This window comes from Clinocottus analis, unplaced genomic scaffold (genome assembly GCF_023055335.1).
Source record: "Clinocottus analis isolate CAN_PGR_092001 unplaced genomic scaffold, fCliAna1.0.p SCAF_1, whole genome shotgun sequence".
In the NCBI taxonomy this organism is placed as follows: domain Eukaryota; kingdom Metazoa; phylum Chordata; class Actinopteri; order Perciformes; family Cottidae; genus Clinocottus; species Clinocottus analis.
The window spans coordinates 24,184,902-24,212,487 of record NW_027175820.1 but is presented as its reverse complement, the minus strand read 5'-3'; the positions used below and the strand labels follow the sequence as shown (position 1 = coordinate 24,212,487).

Genomic DNA, 27,586 nt, shown 5'->3' with positions numbered 1-27,586 from the left:
AGCTAGCTAACGAAGAATAGCTAGCTAACGAAGAATAGCCTGCTAGTGATTAGAAAGACCAACACATGCAACATGCTTTTTAACTGGAAAAGACGACAAAGGCATCGACTGAAGTTGTGATGGACAGCGAGGACTAGCTAGCTAACGAAGACAAGCTAGCCTAACGAAGAATAGCTAGCTAACGAAGAATAGCCTGCTAGTGATTAGAAAGACCAACACATGTAACATCCTTTTTAACTGGAAAAGACGACAAAGGCATTGACTGAAGTTGTGATAGACAGCGAGGACTAGCTAGCTAACGAGGACTACCTAGCTAACGAAGAATAGCCTGCTATCGATCAGAAAGACCAACACCGGCACATAGGGCGCATGTATTACAGTGAGGCTGGATGAATCACCTTTATAGCGCTCTCTCGCAGTCTGAATTGTCCGTTTAGATTTATGTCCGCTGCTGTAAATGACAAAGTGTTGTTTTGTTTTTTTTCCTCCTGAAGAGGCGTTCCGGCGGTCTGGCTGCAGAGGCACTAGAACATAATTTATCCCTTCTACATCCTCACATGGCCCGGCCATCAGTCTGGAGGTCCTCTCGCCGGAGGGAACATTAAAGCTGTCGGAGTGAAACGCGCCGCTTGAGTCGGATAACATCGCTCTGCTGCGACGGCACTCGCCGACTCATGTTTTCTGCTCCCGACCAGCTGCAAGTGCAGCGGGACGAGAGCCGTACAGGAAGTGTGCCGCTGTTAAGTCTTCTTCAGGGGCTTATGAAATGTTAAATGTTTGGGGGGGGGAAATAGTTACTTTGGAAATAGTTACTTTGGAAAAGGTACTAGATAGTAGTTTGTTTAGTTTTTGGGACACTTTTCTACCTCGAATGAAACTACATAAAAATACAGAAAACACATATCAATGGCCGAAGACGGAAAAATTAATAAAAATAGCGTTGTTTTTTCTTGCAGAATGCTATTTGTTACGGACACCCAATAGAAATAACACTTAAAAAAATATGTATACAAAGAAAAAATACAAAATTACAAAATTATAAAATTTCAGAATTTCACTAATATACAAATATATATATATATATATATATATATATATATATATATATATGTATATATATATATATATATATATATATATATATATATATATATGTATATACAGAAATATACAAAAAAAAAGGAAAAATACACCAAATGCAGATCATCATTTTACAGAAAGGAAATTTTCCTCCAGCTTTCTAAAACGCAGAGTCTGTGTTTTTTTAGACGTACATGTACACACACACACTCTCTAACCAACACACACACACACACCACCTGGCCCAGAACGTCTCACCTGTCCAGGGCGATGCAGCACAGGTGCAGTATGGACGCGGTGGTCAGCAGGACGTCCAGCGACGTCCGCACCAGGCAGAAGGTCTCGCCGTAGATCCAGTGCTGGTGGACCAGCTCGATGGCGCCGAACGGCATCACCAGCACCGACACCAGCAGGTCGGCAAACGCCAGGGACACGATGAAGTAGTTGGTCTTGATCTTCCTGGTGGAGGGAGGAGAAGGAGAGGAGGAGTTTAGATCACTTCTCGTGATGGACGACTCGATAATGAAGGATCACTGTGGAAGAATGATATTTCTATTTTCTCGTATTTTTTATTCTACGTTGTTTGTTACTTTCCTGTAATTTTGTTCCCCACGATTGTAAATTGATCAACACGTACACAAAATATGTTCCCTTTGTGTGCCATCTCGCCGATAAAGTATATATTTAAAAAAAGAGATCATGCAATGGAAAAGTGTGGAGTAAATGTAAAGTAAACCGCTGATTTGACAGTTTTATTTGGAAAAAAACAACAATTATTAAAAATGTTTAATTTTCACCGTCAAACAAGAGACCACGCCCTTTTCCCCCACTTCCTCCCCTTTCCTTCTCGGGGCTTAGACTCCGATCCAAACCTCATTCGCTGCAAATTTTTTATCTTTTTTTCAAAACATGACAATGAAAATTCAATTACAATCATTTTTCCCGGTAAAGAGACAATTAAACGCATCAATGTTACTATATAACGGTCGATAAGTAGAATAAAACACTGAGACAAACGACTTATGGGTCCGACTTTTAAAGGACTCTCAACACCAAGACTCGGGGTCTCGGGCCCGAAAGCGCTTTTTGTAAAAATGACGGATTCCCTTCAACGTGATTTGTCTCCAAAAACACATCCTGTGAAGATGACTCACAGATTTACGAGGTGAAAACAATACCTGGTAATTATTACTTTGGCAACGCTCGTGTGCGGTAACTCATACTGAGAGAAGTATTGCACCGTGGGGCAGCAACAACTAATAACGGGCGTATTGTTTCAATGAAAAGAGAGTTGTTGTTGTTTGTGTGTGGGCGGGCTTATGATCGAGAGATCCGTGAAAATCAATTACAGAAAAACAACAGAGCAGCTCCAGAGAGGTCTCTGGGTTCAAAACAAAACACATTCAATGTTTTTGAACGTACTAAAAAACCAAATGGTCACGTTTATTCATATATTTCACTGCTTTTGTGAACCTAAGATCTTTTGGTAAACCGATTCCCATCACATAAAACAGTTCGACCACATGAGTAAAGTTATGTTTTCACAAGAGATCAATCAAGATTACATTTTTTTAGCTTTAGAGTCATATTTTCTCTTTACACTTGTGCCTTATGACAATGGCGCCTCATTATATAGCGAGCTGAGATTGTTCTGCAATTGTTGATGTATCTATATTGTGTGTTTTTGTCAACTAGAAAATTGAGTAATGCATATTAATTTAATCAGACTTGTTAAGGAAGTAATGGGCCCGCTGCTTTATGAACCAGTTATTTCAGTCCCGTCGCACACTCGTACGTGTGTGTACGTGAACAGATGAAGTTGTGGTGCTTCAGTGAGGGAACGTACGTAGTTTAACACAAATATTGTTCTAAAACTTAAGTAGTTTTCTTGCGCAAGTAAACCCTAAAAACTGAGTGAGGAAAACTGTTTCCTGTGAAGACGGAGGTCGTTTTGTGACACATCTCAGAGGGCTTCAGCCCAGTTTGACGCTCAGCAGGTCGGTATTTGACCCGTTGGGAGCGATAACTCGTTGTTTACTATGCTAATAGTAGCTTCTTTATTCCTGACACACACTGTGGAACAATTAGAGCTTACAACAATGTTCGATCTCATATGTGTTCATTATGCAGCAGAGACACACACACACACACTGTCTGCCATCCGCACACATGCTCAAATGCTCTCCCACTCTCTCTCTCCGTTAGCTCCCCGCTGTAGCTAGCGCTGTAACCTCTCGTTAGCCGGCCGCCAGGTCACAGATTGTATTTGTCTCTGATAAATCTCCCAGATTAACGAGTTATTGTCACATAACAAATATGGTGTCGGTCGGCGGCCCTCGGCGTCTCGACAGTCTGTCACCCGTACTCATGCACAAATACTCTCACCCTCTCTGTTTGTCTGTGTCTCACACACACACACACACACACACACACACACACACACACTTCTCTTGTGCAGCTTTGTGCCTGACAAATACCAGAACTGTCGACACAAAGTGAGAGGGCTTACGTTCCTGTCTGCGTGTACCATAAAAGTCGGGTTACAAGCCGCTACTTCCATCGGTGGTTGTACCCGTTAGCTCCCCGCTATCGCCAGCTAACGCTGCAACCTCTCGTTAGCCGGGCGCGAAGTCACAGGTTGTATTTGTCTCTGATAAATCTCTCAGATCAACAAAGTTATTGTCACATAAGAAATATGTTGTCGGTCAGCGGCCTTCGGCGTCTTCATGGCGACGCAGACGGACCCTTTTGGCGTCGCTATCAGATGTTTGAGTGTGTAGATATGTTGTCACATCATTTGTTAATATTGTTAGTTGCTAACGCCAACTAAGTACAATGTTCGTACACATTTTTACCGATGGATTTCCATGACTTTATCAAGACTTTAAACCAAATTTCCATGAGCAAACATGTTGTGAATTCTGGGTGTTTACATGAAAAAGTATTAAAATGTAGTATTTAAACCAACAATGAGGATTCAAAGCATACAGTAAACCTTAAATGACACAAATCAATGAGAGACAATAGTTTGATTAAAAGAATAAACATGTATAGAGATGCCTGTATGTATGCTGCTTATAATTTGATTGTCTTTCTTTAATAAGTATAATTAGTATTTCAAACTCAGCATAAATAAACGTCACAAAGACATGAATACAACACATTTACAAGACTTTTACAAAACTTTAGGGATTTTATTTTTTTCAAGGACTTTTCCAGGCCCGAAAATAACCCTTTTAGTTTTGTTGCCTAAACCTAACTTCCTCTGTAAAATAGAAGTTTCTTGTAGCATCGACACGTAACAAGCGCTTAGAGACACGCCGTCAACTGCCACGTCCAACCAAGAGCGTTTATAATCGGAGTAGATTATAGATTATAGTTTGAGGCGTTGGAGCGGTCGACTCTTCAGTCCGCCAACCCGTCAAAGTCAAGTCCATTTTATTGGAAAGACAGAAATCGCACCAACCGGCCGTCCAAGTGACAGTCGGGCGGTCCGTCCACGCGGCGTCTGCAGCGAGCTCTGCGTCTATAAATAGCCTCGTGGCGGCGGGCGGCTGTGAGGGTTTTCCATCTGCCCGTCACTAACCCAAACAGCCCCTTTTTAAAAACAGGCTGTTGGCGCTGGAACCGAGCAGCTGTCCGCCTCGCTGTGTGTAAATCTCGTCGGGCGTGCGCGCGCACATATGTTCACGTGCACGCGTCGGAAAACACACACATGAGTAGAGGTACGATGAGTTGTCTAGTGGGGTGTGAATGCAAGCGGAAACGCACACGGTGCGCGCGCCTCCTGTAGATTAATGAGGTTTATATATACACACACATACTGTATTCTTAAACACACGCGCGCACACACACACACACGCACAGTTGTTGGCTGTTATTCAGGAGTTTAAAAAACCATTAACGGTAGCCGGAGTGGGGGGCGTTTAGTTAGCATGACGTAGCGTGTTTAGCTTAAAGTGCTGAGAATAAATAAACTTTATTTAAAAGGAGTCGTGTGGCTGGAGGTCACGCAGACGTGATGAAGATGAATGTTCTTCGTAAATCAGTCATTTATTCTTTAAATCCTTTATTATAATTTTTAAAAAAATCTTTCAGTTCAATACTGTGATTACACCTTAAACAATGGGGCTGAAATATTGTCACATACCAAAAGTTTTGGGGGGAAATTAGTTTAAAACTTTGTTCATTTGGCCGGTTGAGTAAGTTTCGAGGCTAAAAACACATAAATTAAACGCTGCTGGGGAGGGAAGAACAAAACAACTCCACTGACTATGAAAACAAGCATCACGCTGTTATTTTTGTTTTTTAATAATGGCGCCTGAGGCTTTAAATGCTTCTGCAACAACATAGTGATTACCAACTGCAGTGAATTTAAATGCTAATGCTAATCTTTCCCTAAAGCCATTTAAAGCCACTTTGAGAGGATTTTAATATGTATTCATATGATTATTGCATTTATTAAATTGGTTAGATTAGTTGTTTTTTTTCTTCATTTCTTGTAGAAAAATTAAATAACGCCAGTGTCGTGTGGTGGGGTTGAATCCAAAGATGTAGAAGCCTGCGTTAAACATAAAACAACAAAAACAAAGTACCGTAAAGGCATTTGCAACGATAATCAGACTTTTTCACCCACAATCTAAATTAAATATCTTCCTGCAAACAACTTTTTAAATACACAAATATGCTTCTGAGAAACAAAATATAATATAAAGACTAAGATGGTCGCACGATGTCCAGTATAAACAGCATGCCGACGGTGCGGCATCGTGTGTGTGTCCGTGTGTGTGTGTGTTCCTTGTTCACACACACACAACATGACACATTGAGGGAAGCAAGAGGTGGTTGGTAAGAGTGTGTGTTTGTGTGGTAGTTATTGATGAGGGGTGTAGCACGCTCTGAATCACCCTCCGCTGGTGTCAAGCGCATGTGTGTGTGTGTGTGTGTGTGTGTTTGTGTGTCTGGCAGCTTTCCTCTCTCGCAGGCTGCAGAGACTTAACTTGTTGCTTCCTTCACTTTGTAATAATATATGTCTTCGATCCTTATAATTATAAATAATCCTAATTTCATAATTACCAAATTCTTTGCATTTTCCTACAAGTATGCAGCATCGCGTGTCAATTTCTGCTCGTTACGTTCAAGCAGTCTTTTCAAAACGTTTGTCTCCGAAATGAACACAACTTACGTAAGTTTGGGAAAAGACGGCGTCATATTTAGTTCAGGTTTTGCCAACAAAACGACCGATCGGTTGAGGAAAAGTTTGTATAAATTGAGTTAAAATACCAAAACAGGAGACTTCTTGTTTCACACGGGGATCGAACAACGGTCTCTCGAGTGAGAGACCACGTAGTTACCGTAAAAGTCGGGTTACAAGCCGCTACTACCTTTGGTGGGTGTCCCCGTTGTAGCAAGCTAGCGCTGCTGCTAGCTCCTTGCTGCTGCTAGCTCCTCGCTGCTGCTAGCTTCTTGCTGCTGCTAGCTTCTTGCTGCTGCTAGCTTCTTGCTGCTGCTAGCTCCTCGCTGCTGCTAGCTTCTTGCTGCTGCTAGCTCCTAGCTGCTGCTAGCTTCTTGCTGCTGCTAGCTCCTCGCTGCTGCTAGCTTCTTGCTGCTGCTAGCTCCTCGCTGCTGCTGCCCACGTCCCCTCTGTCCGAGTGGGTAGAGCCGGGGCTGGTCAAGCTACCTTCTGTGATTGTCGGGGAACTAGCGGGAAGCTAGTAGGTAGCTAGCGGGGTACTAGCAGCAGCGCTAGCTGGCTACAACGGGCAGCTAGCGGGGACGACCACCGAAGGTAGTAGCGGCTTGTAACCCGACTTCACGGTCGATGTGCACTGGGATCTTTTGCACCAGTTGTTGAAGCCCAGAGTCTCAAACTGGTTCGCACCTTGAAAACATCTCTCGCGGTTCACTTCATCGAGGCAAACAAAAAGTTTTTCCACAACAATTCCATGCGCCGCGCGGTGAGTGATTGATATACAAGTACAGTCTGTTTGTGGGTGAAATGTTTCCGCAGCAGCTGTGAAACAACATGCTGACAGTTGTGTTGTTTTATTAATGATGTGCTCAGCGTTATGCTTTATAGTGAGTCACTTGTGAGACACACAGCAGGAGTGTGTCTGTCTTTTTGTGTGTGTGCGTGCGTGTGTGTGTGTGTGTGTCTTTCCCAGTGGACAGAAGGACAATGAGGCCGGGACAAACAAAGATGGTGTGTCATCTCTCTGTTTCCTCAGGGAGGTGAGACATCACAGCGGTGACTTTGACACTTGTCAGTGTTAAACACACACACACACACATTTATAGACAGAATTGAAAGCTCACTTTAATTACTTTTTATTTCCACGTACACACACACAAACACACTTTTGATTTTCATACATTCATTCATCCCACAACCCAACACACACACACACACACACACACACACACACACGGTCACCCTGAGCTCTTATGGCAGGTGTCGCAAGATGTACAAAGAGAGAGAGTCCAACTATCAGAGACGGTAGGAGGAGGAGGAAGAGGAGGCAGAGGAAGAAGTGGAGGAGGAGGAAAAAGAAGAAGACGAGGAGGAGGAAGAAGAAAAGGAAGAAGTGGAGGAGGATAAGGTGGAGGAATTATTGAGGTGACAGCGGCTCTGCCAGTGTGCCAGCCATTGTTGCTGTTTCTCATTAAGCTTCACATATTCATGAAAGGTATTGTTTTATATATATATATATATATATTCTTTGATTTATTGCTGCTGTATATTCTGCTGAGGTTCTGTGTTCAGTGTTCACTCTCTGAAATAAGTATAAGAGTATTATTGTAACAAACAAAGAGTTGGAAGTTCAATTCAAGGTATCCGTGTGTGTGTGTGTGTGTGTGTGTGTGTGTGTGTGTGTGTGTGTGTGTGTGTGTGTGTGTGTGTGTGTGTGTGGAGAAGGAAAGGCAGCTCCGTCCCACCTGAGCTGTCGGTCCTTGCAGACGGCCACCATGACCAGCAGGTTTCCCAGGATGCTCATCAGCATGACCAGAGACAGGAAGCAGATCAGAGCCACCCGCTTTGGCATGCTGTCGCTATGGAAACAACAACAAAAACAACACATCAGTTCAACTCTGCAGAGAGAGAGAGAGACCACCGTCTGCCAATTTTAGCAGAAGAAGAGAAAGCAGATCCGCTGCAGTTAGACCAAATTTTATGTTAAAATCAATCTTTGAAAATGGCAAAAAAAAGTGAAAAAAAAAAAATACACTGTCAGTAATGGCTTCACTTCACTCAACGATACAAAGAAAACAGAATTGTATGTAATAAAAATCTGAAATCTGATGCAACACGACACTTTTAACCTACAACGGTGAATGTGACACGTGATGTTTATTAAATATCCACTGAGAGACGTTTATATGCTGCGATGGTGAAAACCTGAAAACTGATCAGAACCAAAAGCCGAGCTACACACTTACACACACACGCACAAACAAACTTACACGCGCACACACACACACAAACTTACACAGACACACATTTACTCATGCATGTGCACACACAATTACACGCACAAAAAACCTTACACGCGCACACACTTACACGCAAAAACGTACACACCCACAAACATGCACACACACAAAGAATTACACACGCACGTACACACACATTTACACGCTCACAGACGTACACACACTTGCACATGCACACTTACACACACATGCACACTCACACACCCACACCCACACAAACATTTACACATGCACGCGCGCACACTTACACACGCACACACACTTGCACATGCACACTTACACACACTTGCACACTCACACTTACACATGCACACTTACACACGCACACACACAAGAACGCACATTTACACCCACACCCGCACATTTACAAGCACACAGACACACGCACACTGACACGCGCACACACACAACTGCGCACGCACACTTACACCCACACGCACACTCAGGACGCAGCAGGAGTGTGTGTCACATCAGCGTCTGATTGGCAGCAAATGGAGAAGGAACAACAACAGAAGCTGCAGGAAACACCATGGCAACAGAAAAAGAAATGAGCTCGAGTTTAACTTACTAATTATATACTTATAATATTATGTATTTATTTAAAACATCCGTTAACATCCACTGATCGCTGACCCAACGGCTGTAGCGGTAGCCTGCAGCTTGTCTGATAAAGATCAAAGAAATACGTCGATCTAAAAGTTCATATCGCGCTTGGCTCCAGTGCAGAACGATGACATCACTTCCAACAAATGCAGCATTTATTAGCATTTAACCGTCCTTCATTCTGGGACGTTTCCACTTGTATCCGGGTACCAAATGTCCAGTACCTGCTTACCCAGAAACCACCTGCACCTGTGAGCCAGAGAGAGGAAGTAGTGCAGTGACCAGGCCAGCAGCTGATTAACGATGCCGCGCACACACTACTGCGAAAAGAATACGTGGCAATTAATCAACAATAATTACAGAAAACATCTCCAAATGACCCGAAATGAAGTCCGTAGATTTGGATGTCATCCAGGCCTCAAAATGGAGTCCTCTCATCACTGCAGCAAAGAGCTCAAAAGCATAAAACTCAACCTCTTTGACACTGAACCATCAATTTAACTGCTGTCTTGTGCTTTTTTCATCCAAGGTGATTTGACAATGAGCGGATCAAGGATTCCTCGACAGCGTCTCAAAACAGTGTGAGTCCGATTCAGGCCGGGGCGCTTATTCACTATATGCACCGGCAGGAACCTTAATATATCTTAACGTCGTAAAAACTGCAGACGATGCATCTCGGCTGCTGTAACCTTGGCACGGATTCAACCAAACGTCTCCCATGTAGAACAAAGTAGTCGGCAGGGAGTTATGAATCAAAGCCCCGTCAGAGAGGGGCCGTGTGGTTTAAGAAATGACTTGACTGAAAATGACTTGTTTAAATCTCAGACCTGTATGACATCGGTAACGCATCATCGTAATCCCTCGACTCCGAGTACCGTAATCCCTCGACTCCGAGTACCGTTATTTCGTGTCCACGTAATCTGCGATATGCTACCCTATCCGCCAAATTATTCTACTCTCACCACCCGAGGTTCAAACACAGAGTGGTGGCGTGCAAATGAGGCTTGTTCTTTGATCAGCGCGCAACGCGCGATGCAGCACATCAAAAAGGGAACGCTGACAGCTTTTCAACGGATGCATCATTATCCCAAAAGAACCTCTCCGACGCCGCGCTAATCTTCTTTCATCTTGAATTTGTCGGCCGCACGGTCAGACCTCTTCCCCCCTCGAAGGAGACACCGACACGAGTGTGATTGTAGTAGTGAACACCTTTTAACAAGCAGGCAGCATACAAAGAGCCCGCGTGTGGATTGTAACAACCCACGAGCTGCACGTCCACGTCCGCGCTTACTTATCGTTAGCTACATAGTCTGCCCCAGTGGAGTTAGGGAACAATTAAAATACAATTCATTTCTACATTCAACACTTGCAAATGACAAGGTTTAACTCAACGTACTTCTTTAATTTCTACCTTTTTACTGAACATTTTATTAGATGTTTTTGTATAGATCACATAAATTGTCTCGAGAAACTCCCTGAAAAAACGTCACAAAACAAGATTTTAAAAAGTCTTCGTCGAGCTCAGCAATCATTATTTATTAACTGGATTTTGTCTGTTGGATGAAAGATTTTCTGGGCTGTGGTTTTTATTCCACATCATGTAAATGTGTCTTTATGTATATATCTATAAAAATATATATCAAATAATTGCATTGCAAGTTTCCTTCTGCCGACTGTGGCTCAACACACTGACAGGTGAGACGTTGGAGGCATTTAAATATCTCTCTTAATCTGCTCCCTGTGCTCCGAATGGATTTTCCAGATGTACGAGAAAAGCACTTTTTTTCCGTATACTTTCATCCGCTCTTCAACCTGCGAGACTGCGGACGAGATCGCAGCAACGCGGGAGCTCGTGACTTTGTCGACATCCGAGACACGTGAACTTTGACCCGCGGCTAAGCTGAACTTCTGCCGGGCAATCAGCAAGCTGGCGGCTCCAATTAAGGACAAGATGAGGGTTGACAGGACAGGAAGCTGTAAAAAAAAAATTTAAAGAAAAGAAAAGAAGCCCCAATTCGTCACTGGACAGCATGAAGTTCTTAAACACAACACCGGCTTCATTCCTGCTTGTTTTTTCCAGGCTTCGAGTGATCTTGTGAGGCAAAATCTCAACAAAAAAAAGAAGGGAAAATGTAATCTGAGCTGTAACAGGAAGTGGAAAGAAAGATGACCTACTCTGCCTCTGAGTATCTTGAGCATCACGGCCTCAGAGTGGCTCCGTAACAGGTACTAAACGAGCTGCTGAAGTGCTGCTGATTGGATCCAAAGAGCACGTTTTGGGGTCTTTTTCCCCCCTCTCTTCGGCGCTGATGATGACAGGCAGGCGGGAGCCTCGGTGGTCCACGCAGATGGCCTGGAAAGAGGCGACTGTGCGCGTCTGACTGAACACATTACGTCAACCGAGGTGAGCTGATTGCACAGGAGTTCTCACCTCCGGAGGGGCTTCGACCGAGTCACAGGGAACGTGTGCTTGTTGCATTCAAAATGTTCCGCTTTTAAAATAGTCTGCGTGTGTCGTTAGTTTCCCCCTCGCCTCACGCTCGACCGGAGATGATGTCATCGAAATTCGGCCAAAAAAGCCACGAGCTACGTTAGTCATTCATCTTATCGTGAATTTTTTTTTTTTTTTTTTTTTTTTGCAAACGTGTGTCTGTCTGCTGCACATTTACAACCTGGTTTCACTACCAAGTCGTCAAAGATGGACGTCCGTAACAAACTTCCATGTAAACCCATCATCATGAGGCGGGTAAGAGGGCAGGTGTGGACGGGTATTTTTCTATGGTACATATTTTGACTCAAATATATAGTAAGTATTTCATTTGAAAATAAAAAACTGGAGGTGGCTCAAGGCCATACAACCGGACATAGCAGGAGTCAGTCTGAACAAGACTGTGTTGTAATCTTACTTTACAAATGTAAGGATCTGTTTTTATAGCAGTTTGAATATTGGAAATAGTGACATTGTGAATGTCATTATGTCATTGAAGCTGACTTTGAAGTCACCTTTCTTCTGTACTGCAGAGTACAATCTCAAGGCCATACACATGGACAGAGCAGGAGTCAGTCTGAACAAGACTGCGTTGTACTTTTAATTTACAAGTTAAAGGATATGCCGTTTGAATATGAATATCATCATTTCATTGAATAGAGGTGCATTCACAATTGCAATTGAGGCTCACTCGGCGGATGTGAGCTCACTTGACCGCAAGTCTCTGACGAGCTCATGCATCATGTAAGATCTGCTCTCCTTTACCTAGAAAGTTCTCGTGCATCTGAGGACATCGGGACACATCCTCTTCAGAAAAACAGATTTCTTAAAAAAATGTAAAAAAAACACGTCCGGTGTACGTCATCCTCTTGCATTCTCATCCATTTATTTTGGTCTGTGAGTTTGACGAGATGTATAATGAGCCCGAGCCTCCGTTAGTGCGCAGAAGAAGCCGGTCAGAGAATCAGGGCTGAAGTAAATACAGACCATCGTCGCTCCACCATGACCACGCCTACGAGTCTGGAGGAGAACCAGTAAAAAAACGCTGCTGCTGTGTCATGAATGTTTCTTGGTGAAAAAAATGCACCATGGGAGTCGTAGTTGAGCGCTCTTCCTTTGTATAAACAGGATTTTTATTTGATCAAAGAACCAGATATTCATCTTTTTGGGAAATTTGTATGTCAATCCGAGCCTTGGAAGAACTTTTTTTATTTGGAAAACAAACGAGACTTTTAACTTTTTGGATCAACGGACACCAGAAATAACTCCTCCTCTCGTCGCTTGACATATTATTTTACCTTTTAAGGTTTATTTTCTTGTTTTGTTTGGTAGCAGGGTTTCCTTAAAACTATTGTCCTGATATTCATGTCACTTCAGAAACAGCACGAGCCCAGGACGTTTGGAGCGAATCCAAATCACTTACATTATTTTTCACTCATAAAAATGGCCTTGGCAGATGTCTGCACTCTCCCAGTGCCCTTCTAGTGGTTTAATAGCTGGTTAGCGGCTTCATAAATCCAACTAAAGCACATTTCTGTGATGGAGGTTGTGCATTTGCTCACCCCAATTGACCCTCCCCAGTCCACTCAGTCCACCCAGTCCACTGTCCCTCATTCAGCCTGTTTGTTTTCTCTTTTCATGCTCACCCAAACACGGCCACATGTTCCACCAGACAGTGTGTGAACATTTCATCGACAGCAGAAGGCCTAAAAATGTTACATTGTCTCTCGTAAAAACAATTTTTAAAAAAAACCTATTTTGGCTGGAGCTGAAGGCCTAAGTGGGAATCCCTAATTGCAAACAATAGCTCGTCTGGACTCCGGCGTTCCCTCTCAGCAGGCAAAGACAAGCCGGCTATTGTGCAGACTGGAACTGGAGGCCACGGCGCCGTCTAAAGCGGTACCAAAACGCTGCTTCTCGGCATCACAAACAAGGGAAATGTGTCGAAATAGATGGTTGGGTCACGACTGTTGGGTCACAACCGCTTCTCCCGCTGGCAAGAGGAAGAGGAGGCCGGAGAAGAGAGAAGGATTGTGGGTGAAAACTCGGGAGTAGAAATAAACTGTTACTGCAAGGTGGTTCACTTGGCTTGAACTTTTTTGCACAGAAGAACAATAAATCAATGTATTAGATTAATTTATTTGAGCAGAAATGAGCGTTCTCTCACACAATTATATTTCTTTTCGAACTCAGTGATTTGTAGTCTTTGTATAAAATGAGATGAAGAAAAACAATCACATTTTAGAGACTCTGAGTCCTGAAATTCAGCTTTTCTTTTCATTTTTTCACATCTCTATCCATCTAAAACCTCTCATTTTTAGAAACGTACACATTTTCTTCTGACACGGACATCAAAATAAACCGTCACTAGAATGGAAACCATTCAAGCCCGACACCTGTATGCAATCTTTTTAAATAAACCCCAACAAAAAATGTAAAAATCCCACCAGCTGCAGGATCAATAAATCAAACATCATTTACAGCCTTTTTCGTCTCAAATCTGGAATTACACACCTTTGCATATTTGCCAATCAACCCTTGACGTGGTGTTTTAGTCACGGCGGCGGCGCCTCGCTCCGCTACCTGCCGTCTGTTTTTCCAGTCACAGAAGATTATTTTCTTTTGCTCGACAAGCAGCCGAAGTTCTCCTCTGATCGACGGGTTTCTGAGTCCACGGGTCAAACTGAAGTTTTGTTCCTATTAGGCTGTGTTGTCTTTACCTCACCTCGGACAGGGAGGCTTTACAGCAGAGAGAGAGAAGCAGCAAGAAGGTGTGAAACACAATCTGGTTGAAAAGTGCCGGCGGTAGAAAAAGCATTGACGTGTTTTTGACAGCTTAAAAAAAAAAGTAATTCAGACCTGATCAAAAGATCACGGTGAGCTTCTTCTAAATGTTATTTTCATTGTTTTGTAGCGAGAACACTTTGGGCAAAACTAAAAAGGGAAGAAACACCAAAAGCCAGACAACGACCTTCTGTTCTCGCCGTCGTTTGTAACGTAGACCTTTATGTCCAGTCTACTCCCGCTTCACAATGACAATGTTGGAAATGGAAGCATGTTTTCTGAGCTTTTTTTGGCGAACTCAGGATACCAGTCCCTCGGGATACGTTCCAAAAATAACCCGCAATCGACGAAGTAATCAGCTTTATTTTTTACAATTATCATACATGTTTTGAGGCCGTACAACCCCTAACCACACACTTTTATACACTTTTTTCAGACATGCATTGACATTTTCTCACATTTCTCTCTTATTTAAACACTCTCAAAGTTCAAACTTTCGCAGATTTAAAAAAATAAGCCCAAACATATTTATCAAATTATATTTTATTGATCAATCTACGAGGTCCTCTGACCGGGCCTCTTTGTCCCGGCGCCGCTCCGCTGACTTTTTAGCCGAACGTATTCTGCACGGAGGAGATTGATTGGTGTACAGTACAGTCCCTTAGCCAATCAGGACGCCGAACACGATGCGCGTTCATACTGTGCGCTGTAAAAAAAAAAAATCCCCCCAAAAAAGAAATCCGCGAAACAGCGAGTCACGTAACTTCTTGACATGTGTCTAGAGGTTACGTGACACGTTACGTGACACGGTGGTTGGGGACCGCTACTCTAAAGGACATGCACAGATACTGCAGTAAGAACAAGTCCACGACTGTTGAACGTATTCCCACGGCATTGCAAAAAATTGTCCATTATCAATATTAAAAGCTTGATTTTAAGATAATTGTGGGCTATTTTTTTTTGGGCTATTTCAGGATACTCTGCTTTGATTTTAGACCAGAACACCGGCAGAGTTGCATTTTTGGGGGAACGTGTCACGTAATCTCTTGACATAAATCAAGAGATTACGTGACACGTAACCTCTAGACATGTGTCTTTTTACGTGACACGTTTTTACGTGAGACGTTAAAAGTTTGAAGATTTTAAGACAATTGTGGGTCTGAAACAAAGCTCGTTTCAATTGATTGTAGATGTCAAACTTGTGTATCTCCCTCAACTCCCCCTGGAGCTCGGCGCTTTACTGAGCGAGCGCTCAAAAAGCCCAACAGCCCCCCTGCAGGGGTCTCGGAGCGCTTAACCTCCGGCGGTGCTAAAAAAAATGTTGAAAAAGATTCAAGGCGAACTCGGATCGCTTCGAGCCATTAGTTTCTAACAACTTCCCGACCAGCATAAAGCATCGATTCCACCTCCCCGGAGCAAGAGCTGAGGCCGTTTTTGCAAACGCAACCGCCGTAATTGGCCCAAAACGCTGCAGCGAAAGAATGAACAACGCCCGCGGAAAAAATAGAGACGAAACACACACAGGCGATGAAAAATAGACAAACGCTCGACAGAGTCGAAGGATCTCTTTTAAAAAAGAGGAAAACACCATCTGCACCAGATGACTTGCACAAGAGAAGCAATCATTATCATCAACAGTGCACAATGGTAATCATTCAGTCACGCATGCACACACACACACACACTATTTCACAGTCTTTTCAGACTCCTCAAACTCACACAAACACACATAATCATTTGGATGTCAATCACAAGCTATTCACTCCCCTTATTTCAGCTTTTTCTCTCAATGATGGAGCGTCAATAATAGCTCTACCTTCGTCTTCCTCACACACACACACACACACACACGTGTCTTTTCACGGTCTTTCTAACATGTCCATCAGCACACTAGTAAAACCTCATTTCACAGACATTTTGTCAAAGCCAGATTACACTTTTATGTACACTTCTTTACATCTTTTCAGTCGAAATCACAAACTTCGAAAAGGGGAAAGCACCCGAATAAGCATGCAGGAGATTCATCCCGTTTATGTATTTCAATTCTGGAGTCATTCACAGTAAGCAAGGAAGACGAAAATCTAAATCCTGCATCAACAAACACCAATGGGATAAAGTTGGGACTACATATTATGCTCCCCTGTCGTGTCCGAGGAGCGGCCACGAACGCGAGCGGCTTGCTAATGTCGATTTTTTAGTATTTTTTGGGCATCAGCTGCTGCTCGTTGCCAGACACACAAGTTCCACGTTGCTCATTTGGTCCTGCGAATATGCAGGAAGAATTCCCCGAGTCAGGTTGCTGTCAGTTGTAATGTCTGACCGGCTGACAGATGACTGGCGAGCTCTTTCTTTCCTGCATCGCAAATGAATTTGCTACGTGGTGTATATAAAAAAACTGTCCAACACGAGCATAAAAAGGAATAGGAGCTGTTTGGAACGACTGAAATCAGCTTTGAGATTAGATTAGATATTCCTTTAGTAGTCCCGTGGGGGAAGTTTACAGGATTACAGCAGCGAATGGGGGTAAAGTGCACACAAGAGACACAGTACCAATCTAAAACAAGTAATAGTAACAGTAAGAAAATCTACAATCACTGAATATTATATCTATATCTATCTATGTATATGGTTAACTTCAGTAAATGTTCATAAAAGTCAGAGTTGGGACTTTAAAAGTTATCAATACACGGAAAAGAAAATCCTTGTCAATGTTTTCTATAATGAAAATTCTTGTTTCAATTAGCTGGTAGGCGTCTGTTAAAATCACATTATGGAGCTTTTAACAAAGATCCAGGCAGTTCAACATCCTGGTTGCAGGTCCCAGTGTCCATTGGTTGATTGAAACAATCATTTATTCATTCATTTTTGTCTAATGGATCCAACCCGAGCTATTTAGAGTCCAAACAAACAAAGTGTTCTCCATTGATGCTGCGTGTAAATCACCCAGTTAAAGTAATGTGTTCAATGGATTGAACGCCGCTCTGCTGTTAATCATGTCAAATGGCGTTTAATGGCGCTATTTATTCATCGTACTGTGTTTTCTATTGTTTGTTGACTGTATGAGTCTTCTCTTGTAATGCTTTATAAGGAACTAAACTGATAAAAGACTGCTTTAAAAAAGCGGCTTCACTGCCACTTAGAGCTGAAAACAAGTGTCCAAAAAAAAAAGAGTAAAACATCCCGGTCTGTTTTCCCCGTTCCAGTTAATATCCGGTTAGTAATACTTGTGAGATTTTGTTCAGAGTAAAGAAGATGGCACACAGCACAAATAGAAAGTAAAATACTAGGGTACCCTTCTTATGGGACCAAGTTCCAGCCTCTAATTTCCACTTACTTCTTCTAGTTCGACCTTCCTTCTGTATATTGAGACTCAACCCTTTGCCTCATGTTTAGAAAACCTTCTACCACACTTCAGTGCGCCAAACCCAGTTTACCAGTAAAGACTTTCTATTCCATCTTCCCCTGAATTGGAGTCTAACGACCGAGTTCATTGTCTGTGTGAAAGAAACAAATGGGATTTTCAGTCCAGGCTCATTTTCCAGTCTTCTAAACAGAACGAAGCCTTCCCCGTTTCCTGGACATGGAATGGCGGAGTTCATTTCAGCAAATTGAAACTCATCTGCTCTCCCGAGATGGTCCACCTGAACGTAAATCCCTGCATGGGGCAGGTAATGGTGTGTGACCGATGTCACAGGAAAGGGAAGGACAATAAGTGTCCACTCACCTTCCTGACATTAAATACACCGGAGAGGGTTCAGAATAGAAGACAAGGACCTCGAGAGTCACGAGTCTCAGTGGGAAACCTTTGGTGAAAGTCATTAACGTCTCGGACGTCCAGTTGGCGAAGTAAAGGCCCAACGGCTGATACTGGTAGAGAAAGGCTTTGCTGTTTATTCCAGCGTCATGTTGGCGACATTCTTATGTTGACTTTAGCTTTTGTGAAACCTAACACCTTCGGTAAACCAATTTCAAGCACCAAAACAGTTTGAACACATGAGTAAAGTTATGTTTCCACAAGAGATATGAAGAACTTCCAAAAATCGAGATTACATTTTTAAGCTTTAGGGATATATTATCACTTTACACTTGTGCCTTAGGACAATGGTGCCTCATATAGAGAGTTGAGATTGTTCTGCAATTTTTTATGTAAAACATGGGTGTGTATCTCAAGTGCCTTTAAAAGGTGAATTTAAGAAATTATGTAAAATTGAGAAAATGACCTCAGGGCCCAGAGGGAGACACAAATGATTGAGATCATTGACCCTCCAGGTCATCATTGTACATGAGAATTGGTTCTCTGGTTAAATAAAGGTCAAATAAAGATTATGTCTACATATCGTACGATAAGTCAACTAAATAATTATGGTGTTATGGACTTTTTCCGATTTAGACTAAGTTCAGTAAAATATCACAGCTGTAACAGTCGGAAACATAACTCCTTTTGGAAAGATTCAGGAGATAAAAACTCCATAAAACATTTTTTTTTTTGAAGGCACAGGCGGTCTAAAAGACGTCAATTCCACCTGAAACATTCAGACACGTCTCTGAAGAACAGTCAGTCGCCTCATCATAGGAATCTACAGTTCATTCGATCAAAGCTTTCCTGAAAATGTGTCCGTGACCTCTACGACCCCGCTCAAGCCCTCTCTCTCCTCTCTTTGTGTTGGTCAACAGTATCTGACTTTCCAAAGGGCTGCAGAGCCGGCTAAAGCAACACTTTAAACACTATTGAACGGTTCAATGCTCAGATGTAGAATCATTAAAGCTTGAGAAACTCAACATTTTTCTTGCATTTAGGAATTTCAATTTAGAGGAAACTGCTTCAATTTGTGTATTTAACATAAAAAATTGGACTTTTACTGGAATTCAGCCGCCAGTAATCTCATTATATTTACTTTTCCTACAGCACATTCAAAATCTCTGAAAAAAAAGGCCTTTAGATGGTTTAGCCCGAGGCTAAAGTGGATTTTAGCATCATAAGGTGTCGGAAGCAGGTAAAGCCAATTACGAAGACGCGCATTGACATCTACAATTATGATATTAGTATCAGGCCCTGCAGCGGGATCTAATCGCTTCTTATTAATTGATCTCTTTACTAAACCTCGGTATTAATATATCACCTGTTGCTTGTACCCTCACTGTGTCGGATGCACGACAAACCTGTTGGACTAAGACGTGACACCGGCTGCTCGAAGAGGTCGGTGAAGGTCACAGTGACAATACATCCTTTAAATGTAGGAGAAATAATGAGGCGCTTTTTTTCCACCGCTCTGCATCTTCGCGCCCAACCCTCCGCCTCGAGTCACAGTTCTTAATTCAGCCAGAAGGTGAGAGAAACGATTCAGAACAACATTAGAGACGGAAAGCAGCGCGAGGCCTCGGATAACCGCGTTAGCTGCCGCCTCGCGAGCGCTTCCCCATTCTTTTGTGACAATTTTAATCCGACGGCACGAGGTGTGATTCTGACAGCGTTGCCCACCCTGGAGGAGGAATGCAACAGACACAGGAGTTCAGCCTCTTCCAATTACCTGGCAGGAAGTCTCTCTGGTCCCGCGATCCGCTTCCCTTTCCAAATCATCCATCATTCATCGGCCTCATCCGGATGTCGGCATCGGCCGTAATGAAACCGGGGGACATCCGAAAAATGGGCTGCACCTGGTGCCGGTTCTGTACCGAGACGGCACGACGGCGAATGTGATGCAACAAACCTCCAAACCCCACCAGGTAATTTGTCACGACTGCAAGTGCAAAATTAGCCGTGAATGAGGTTTTTCTTGCATTGTAATGAACTCCTAAAGAATTATGTGGATCATTCCAAGATGTTTAAATGTTGCCGTAAAATACAGATGTTTGAGGGAGATATTAAAATAGATATTGGAAAGGCAATCACGTGCGTAAGAATGGCACTAACCCCTCCGATGCCACATGAGTCATCTTAAGCATCGTTTGTTTGTGAAGCTCAACCCCACAGCTATATAACGATATAATTATTGTTATTAAAGTCCAAAAACCTTTCAATCAGTGCGAATGAATCTGTTTTTGTTTGGTCAGAAAGAGACGCTCCGACCAGCCGACTCGGTGATCCGTGTCACACGGGAAGCACTTAGACTCGCAGAGACCGTTGAACAAACGCCACTGTGCGTGAGGCCATTATTTTTTAACGTTTTGCCGAACGGCGGCTGAACGCATAATTACAACTCGGCGGCTTTGAAGCTCTCACGTCTGCAGAGGCTCGCTGCCGACCGCTCATCCGTTATTTACAACTTCTGAATAAAGAGAATACCTCAAAATGCCTTTTCCTGTCAGTCCTCTGGGGGGAAGAGATCATGAAAAAAGAAACGAGTAAAAAGCGATGTACAGATCAGTTTGCGACAACATAAAAAGGTCAAGTCTTCCTCGTCTTAAACTTAATTTCTCTGCGAATGCATTTTGGTCGGATGCCTAAAATAAGCTGAAATTTTGCTTTGTTCTACAATATAAAAGTAATTTCAGTAATTTCTTACACGGCTACTATAAAGAGTCTGAATGAGGCGACTAAGCGTCAGCCTTTAGCTTAGCATGTGACCGCGGTGGAGTTCCTTCATAGCCCAACGTTAGCTTTTAACTTGATGAATAAAACACAAAAAGTATCCGACAACGTTTGTTTCCAACTTCCGGTTAGAGAACGTACTGTAGCGCGCGGAGAAGCTCCCGAGTACGTTTTATATTTGACCTTTAAGACCTTCTTTGTGTTACACTTTTTATCATACGGCAAGTTTTCAAACCTGCAAGACAGACAACCGGATGAAGAATGTCATTGAAACACAACAAACAACAACGGACACAAACCCAGGCGACTCGTGCTAATACTTTGCTAGCCGGAAAGTTAGCGCTAGCTAGAAATTTAGCGCTAGCTAAAACGGCTGCGAGCCCGTCCCCAAGTGAGGAAACCCGCTCGAGAGCGCGGGGGAAGCCCGTCACGATGCAGCAGCTGTCCTTCCTGCTGGAAAACCACCATACCGGCATAAAACGTCGGCCATTTTGTCGCGGGAACCCGTGCGACGCTGACTTCCTGTCGGCCCTGCAGCTCCTCGATGTGCAGAGCGATACGTTCATTCACAAACATGATAGGAGTCAAACTCATTAGTCACTTACTGCCGTATTTCTTGGTAAAATTCAACAAAGACGTCCCGCTTATCTCGTTAGCGTGAAACAGATCTTATCAACGGACCGACAGGCTGTCGAGACTTCACGTCAAAACAACTCCGTTTCAGACATCGAGCGTCACATCAATACAAATTAGTACGACGACTTTTAACAATAAATCTCTCACTCAAATTAAAAACATGTTTTTTTTTAATTGTATGGGAGGCGGAGAGGAGCTGAAACTGTAATTAGTCTGCTCTAAATCTGAACAATGACCTCATTTCGTCTGTCTGGTCTCCACCGCTCACTACAAAAAGAAATTTAATGAAACAGTTTTGGGTTTTTGAGTGATGGGAAAACTTCACAAAGGTGCGTTTCATGTTGCAGCAGCATCCGCAGAATGAAATGAAATGAAGCCAGCGTGTCGATCGCTCTCTCTCGGGTGGATCTGAGTATATATTTTGGGTCTTTGGGAGGTTTTGGAGTCTTCTGCCTCGGGATGTATGTCCGCTAAAGCTCTTAAGATCTGGGATGAGTGAAATACTGCGTGCGCATATTCGCTGAAGGGATTCCCGTCCTGAGCTCAGAAAAGTCAGTAAGTCAGTAAGTAAGTAAGTGTGCATCAAAGAGTCAGAGGAGACACTGAGGCGCTTAAAGAGGGGAAGAGACACAGAAATGGAAAGTAGAGCTGAAGAGGGAGAAGACAGAGAGACGTGGAGGTGGAAGCGAGTCCACATGCGGTGGACTGACCCACATTCATCAGCCTGTCATCACAAGAGCTCAAGACAGACCTACACATTCCCTCCTGGAGCCTGAAGAACCAGGGTCAAGCTCAGAGGGACATGCTGTGTGTGTGTGGGTGTGTGTGCATGTGTGTGTCTGTGTGTGTGTGGGCGTGTGTGTGTGTGTGTGGGCGTGTGTGTGCATGTGTCTGTGTGTACGACTGTCTGTCTGTGTGTGTTTGCACGTGTGTGCATGCGTTTGTCTGTCTGTGCATATGTCTGTCTGTCTGTGTGTGTGTGTGCATGCATGTGTTTATGTGTGTGTGTGTGTGTGTGTCTGTGTGTGCATGCATGCGTGTGTCTGTCTATGTGTGTGTGTGCATGTGTGTGTCTGTCTGTCTGTCTGTGTGTGTGTGCATGCGTGTGTCTGTCTGTGTGTGTGTGCATGCGTGTGTGTGTGTGCATGCATGTGTGTGTGTGCATGCGTGTGTCTGGCTGTGCATATGTCTGTCTGTGTGTGTGTGCGTGCGTGCGTGCATTTGTCTGTGTGTGCGACTGCCTGCCTGTGTGTGTGTGTGTGTGTGCATTTGTGTCTGTTCGTGTGTGTGCTTCTGTCTGTGTGTGTATGTCTGTATGTGTGTGTCTGTGTGTGTGTCGCTTTCAGTGCCTCAATGCGGCAAAACACTCAACGTACATATTATAAATAATAAAATACGAGACATTTACAACACATTAAAATCTCTAAAATTGGTTTAGCATTTTGAAATCAGCGGCGTCAAATCCAAACGAGTCAAAGGAGCACGAAGCTGAGAGGAAAGCAGCGCTTTCATTCAACATGAACCCGTCGTCGCTCAGCTGCACGCAGTCCTGAAGCGGCATCGTCACACACACTCAGAAATAATGGAGAAAAAACATGAAATAAACGGGAGACTTCTGTAAAACAATAAGTAATTAAAGCAAGCGCTCTCTCTCTACCTCTTTCTCTCTCTCGCCCTTGTTTACCTGAAATGTGCACTTTATAATTGTGTTATAATATACTTTTAAGCAAGCAAATCCACTTTTTCATGTTAATTAAAATGAAGAGAAAAAAATGCGATTAATTGCAATTAATCGCGAGTTAACTATGAAATAAATGCGATTAATCGCGATTAAATATTTTAATTGCTTGACAGCACTAATATATATATATATATATATATATATATATATATATATATATTTTAGGGCTATCACAGGTATAAAAACACATGGTGTGTGTGTGTGTGCGTGCGCATGTTTGCGTGTGTGTCTATGTGTCTATTTGATTATGCGTGTCTGTGTGTGTGTGTATGCGTGTGTGTGTGTGTCTATCTGTGTGTGTGTATGCGTGTGTATATTTAAACTCTTGACAAACAGAAGCAAAACAGAAGTGTTGAGTTTATGTTTCTGTTGAGCAGATGTCTAATAAAAAACTATAAAATCCATTAACATTAAATTTACTTTCGTTTTAATCTCGAGGAAAACGGTTAAAGTTCATCTGTTGATGTTTATTCCTCCAAAGGAATTCCCTCACGTTCCTCTCTTCGTCATTACTGCCCGTCTGTTTCAGGAACTTCTTCTTCTTCTTCTTCTTCTTCTTCACAGCCACAATAGGTTTCATCCACGCTCACTTTGTTGGCTCTCCTCCTGCTGTCTTTGTTCAAGTGTCAAATGTACTGTGTTAATGGGACAAAGTAACATGCGCACACACACACACACACACACACACACACACACACACACACACACACACACAAATACACCCACACACACGTGCCAGAATGAGTCAGTTTCCTGCAAACACTGACTCCACACACACCACATGTTTGACTATACTTGTGAGGATCTTCATTCATATCTGACCTGCAATAGACTTTGTCTCTTCATCTGGGAACTGGTAACACACACACACACACACACACACACACACACACACACACACACACACACGCTTTTTGTTGGTTGTTGCTTAATCATGAGGCTCAAATAGGATCGTTTTGGTAATATGCTCCACATATAAATTCATCAGTTGAAAGCAAAGTTCCAGTCCTGTGATGATCTCCTCCTACAGCGGCGTTTTGTTTCCCTCTTCAAGGCGATTGGACGAGTCCTCCTAGTTGCTTGGTTACTTTGTTGAAGGGCAGCCCGCGAAAAAAGCTGCAGGAATAAATATGTGAACTGCAGCTGATCCAATGGGAAGGCTCCAACACACCAGCACAGGAACGTGTGTAAGTGTGTTTGTGTGTGCTTTAATTGCATTTTAAAGTCAATTATAAAATTGTAATAATTGATATAATTATGTTTGTTTCTTCACATCGGCTGAACGCTAGTTTAAACTGAGGAAGATAAACATCTGGATCTTGAGGACTACCTTTAAGATACTGGATGAAGAGCTGAACCACAGGAGGAAGAGTTACACTAATGGATGAAGAGCTACACTAATGGATGAAGAGTTACACTAATGGATGAAGAGCTACACTAATGGATGAAGAGTTACACTAATGGATGAAGAGCTACACTAATGGATGAAGAGTTACACTAATGGATGAAGAGCTACACTAATGGATGAAGAGTTACACTAATGGATGAAGAGCTACACTAATGGATGAAGACCTAAACTAATGGATGAAGAGTTACAGTAATGGATGAAGACCTAAACTAATGGATGAAGAGTTAAACTAATGGATGAAGAGCTACACTAATGGATGAAGAGTTACACTAATGGATGAAGAGCTACACTAATGGATGAAGACCTAAACTAATGGATGAAGAGTTACACTAATGGATGAAGACCTAAACTAATGGATGAAGAGTTAAACTAATGGATGAAGAGCTACACTAATGGATGAAGAGTTACACTAATGGATGAAGACCTAAACTAATGGATGAAGAGTTACACTAATGGATGAAGAGTTACACTAATGGATGAAGAGTTACACTAATGGATGAAGACCCGTCCTCCTCCAGCAGCTCACATGTGTCACATGATTAAAGTCCACCGTGAGATCGTAGGACCGCGTCGTCTCGCTCGAGGGCCACTTCAGCAGATTCTTGTAAAAAAAAAAAAGCTGCCGCCCCGCAGCCAGCGACAGACAGATTGGGGAAATTAGTCTCTATTTGGGGGTCAATAACCAAGCTGCTCTTTCCACGGCAGCAGAGTCGAGATTTGCCTTTCAGATTTTGTCGCAAAGTGCTTTCAGGCATAAAGGAAGAAAAAAAAAAGACAAATTACTGAGCGTCCTCTTGAGGACTTTATCTGTACATGAGGGGTTCAATGTAAGGTTTTGGAAGTCTCCCAAAATCAGAATCGGTTTGTAATTCTTCACATAAGTTTGACCGTTGGTGGGTTGTCATCCACATCGTGCTTCACAAGGTCAGAGACGCAATCCATCACACAGTCGACTGTCAGAATGATCCGATGATGGATGACAGGCGTCAGACTTTGGTGAGATACCTGACCCTGTTTTTATTTTTCGTACAAAAAGAAAGAGTGTCCCAGAAGTAAAAGTCTTATATACGTTCGAAAAAGGTCAACTGGCCTCACTTTTTGATAATCAAGTGTTTGCTGTTTTTAAATGGCAATAAATGCACAAAAAATGTGATCGTCCATATACTTTATTTCGTCTTTTTTTAATAAATCTGCTCGATCGACCCCCCCATGGGGGTCTGCACCTCTTGTTCCCCGTGTTGGACTAGTCGTAGGAACCCTAAATGAGTTTGAATACTTCTGAAGAATACTTCTTCAGAATCTTCTTGGGAATAAAATGTATATTCAAACAATAAAAACACTTTTATACCATATTTTGATCATAACTATGAACATCCAGCACGATATGAGCCAGATTTCTCAAAAATGCCTCCTGGATCGGTCCCCAAACTGAAAGGTTCAGAGCCTAAACAACGGCCCACATACAAATAAGACACCTTTTTAGAAAGATTAGGACCTGAAGAAATCAGAATAAAACAAATCATCGACATGTTGGGAAGGAGTTTCAGTCATAAACTTTGTCGTTTGGTTCAAAAATTCAAAAAAATACTTATTTTATGGTAAAACATTGTCCGATTCGGGCATGCTGGGTAGCAAAATATCCACCAGCTTCCGCATGTGATGTATCACGTGGTTTTAGACATGTGGGCGGACCAGAGAGGCTTCAGGACTTTGGCTGTTTTGTGACTTTACAGGTGCTAATAGGTGGTTTATGAGGATTATAAGGATTTTATTTTATAAAAACTGAATAGGCGAAGGGACCTCGGTGCAAATCTCCATGTTATCCCGAGAAAAAAAAAAGTCAAAGTAGTCCTCAAGTCTTCTTACAATACTTCAAAGAGATTAAGTGAAAAGAGAGAAAGGAACAAATGAATGGATGAATGCAATCTCAAGGCCCTCGAGTCGTTTTTTTTAAATTCCTGAAATAAAATCAAATCGTCATTGAGAGATGTTGAAAAGATTTGCTTTAATAGCTAATAAATATGTTTTTGTTGAAACGATTAAGATGACACATTGACGATTCATTCATCCATTCAAAACCCCAAAATTGGCTGTTTTGTCTGAATTTGACATTTAAACCATAAATTGACGTCTTTTAAGAAACGTTTTGGTGCCTTTTTGGACGCTTATTCCCTAAAATGCTTTTGTCCAAAGCGATGTGAAACGAGGTGTCAGAGTCGATCAAGGCAACGTCTCCAGGAGTGAATACTCGGTAAATTACACACTTCACTACACACTAAAGTGTTGTGACACCAATTAGAGCAGAAGAAGCTTTTTAGTTGCGAGACGGCGCCGCTGGAACGGCTTCTTTGAATTTGATTTGACTGATTTTCATTTATTATCTCACGCAACATGTTCTCCTAATTGGCCTTTTAGTTTCTTCAGTGATTACATTTCATTATTTGTTTCCCTGTCAGCGTTGTTTGGTCTTTATTGGCCAACATTGTTCTTTGCCACCAAGACGATCCCTTTTTTAATACATCATGTATTTTCTTATTGACTTTGTTGTTATAGCTGCTCAATAAATGGATATTAGGAGGATATTTCTTTAAAAATGTATATTTTCATATCCTGTGTATGTTTTCTGGTCCAATGCGTTGTCTCATGCTTTGGTCGTATCGTGACAGACATGAACGCTGTGCGGCTGGTTTACACCAACGAGGGTTCATTTAATGAAAGATTAATGTTAGTTCTGAATCAGAGTTTAGCAAAACTCGGTTTAAAATGAGTAAATCTAGATTTACAATGAAAAATAAATCTCTATTTAACTTTAAACTCAAATTAAAT

The 27,586-nt window shown here is 42.5% G+C and overlaps 1 protein-coding gene across 3 annotated transcripts in view; it reads right to left on the bottom strand.

Annotated features, from left to right (window-relative positions):
• htr4 (5-hydroxytryptamine receptor 4) overlaps positions 1–11,436 on the bottom strand; it is a 55,154-nt gene extending 43,718 nt beyond the window's left edge. For 2 of the 3 annotated variants that reach the window (XM_068571992.1, XM_068572002.1), the window contains exons 1-2: positions 8,017–8,247; positions 1,339–1,539 (exon numbers count right to left, since the gene is read on the bottom strand). In XM_068571992.1, coding sequence (XP_068428093.1) covers positions 1,339–1,539; positions 8,017–8,159 — 344 coding nt within the window. In that variant the 5' untranslated portion in view covers positions 8,160–8,247. Of the gene's footprint in view, positions 1–1,338; positions 1,540–8,016; positions 8,248–11,349 lie in introns of those variants that run through there. The other variant, XM_068572012.1, reaches the window with a different exon arrangement.
• Between the last annotated feature and the right edge of the window lie 16,150 nt (positions 11,437–27,586).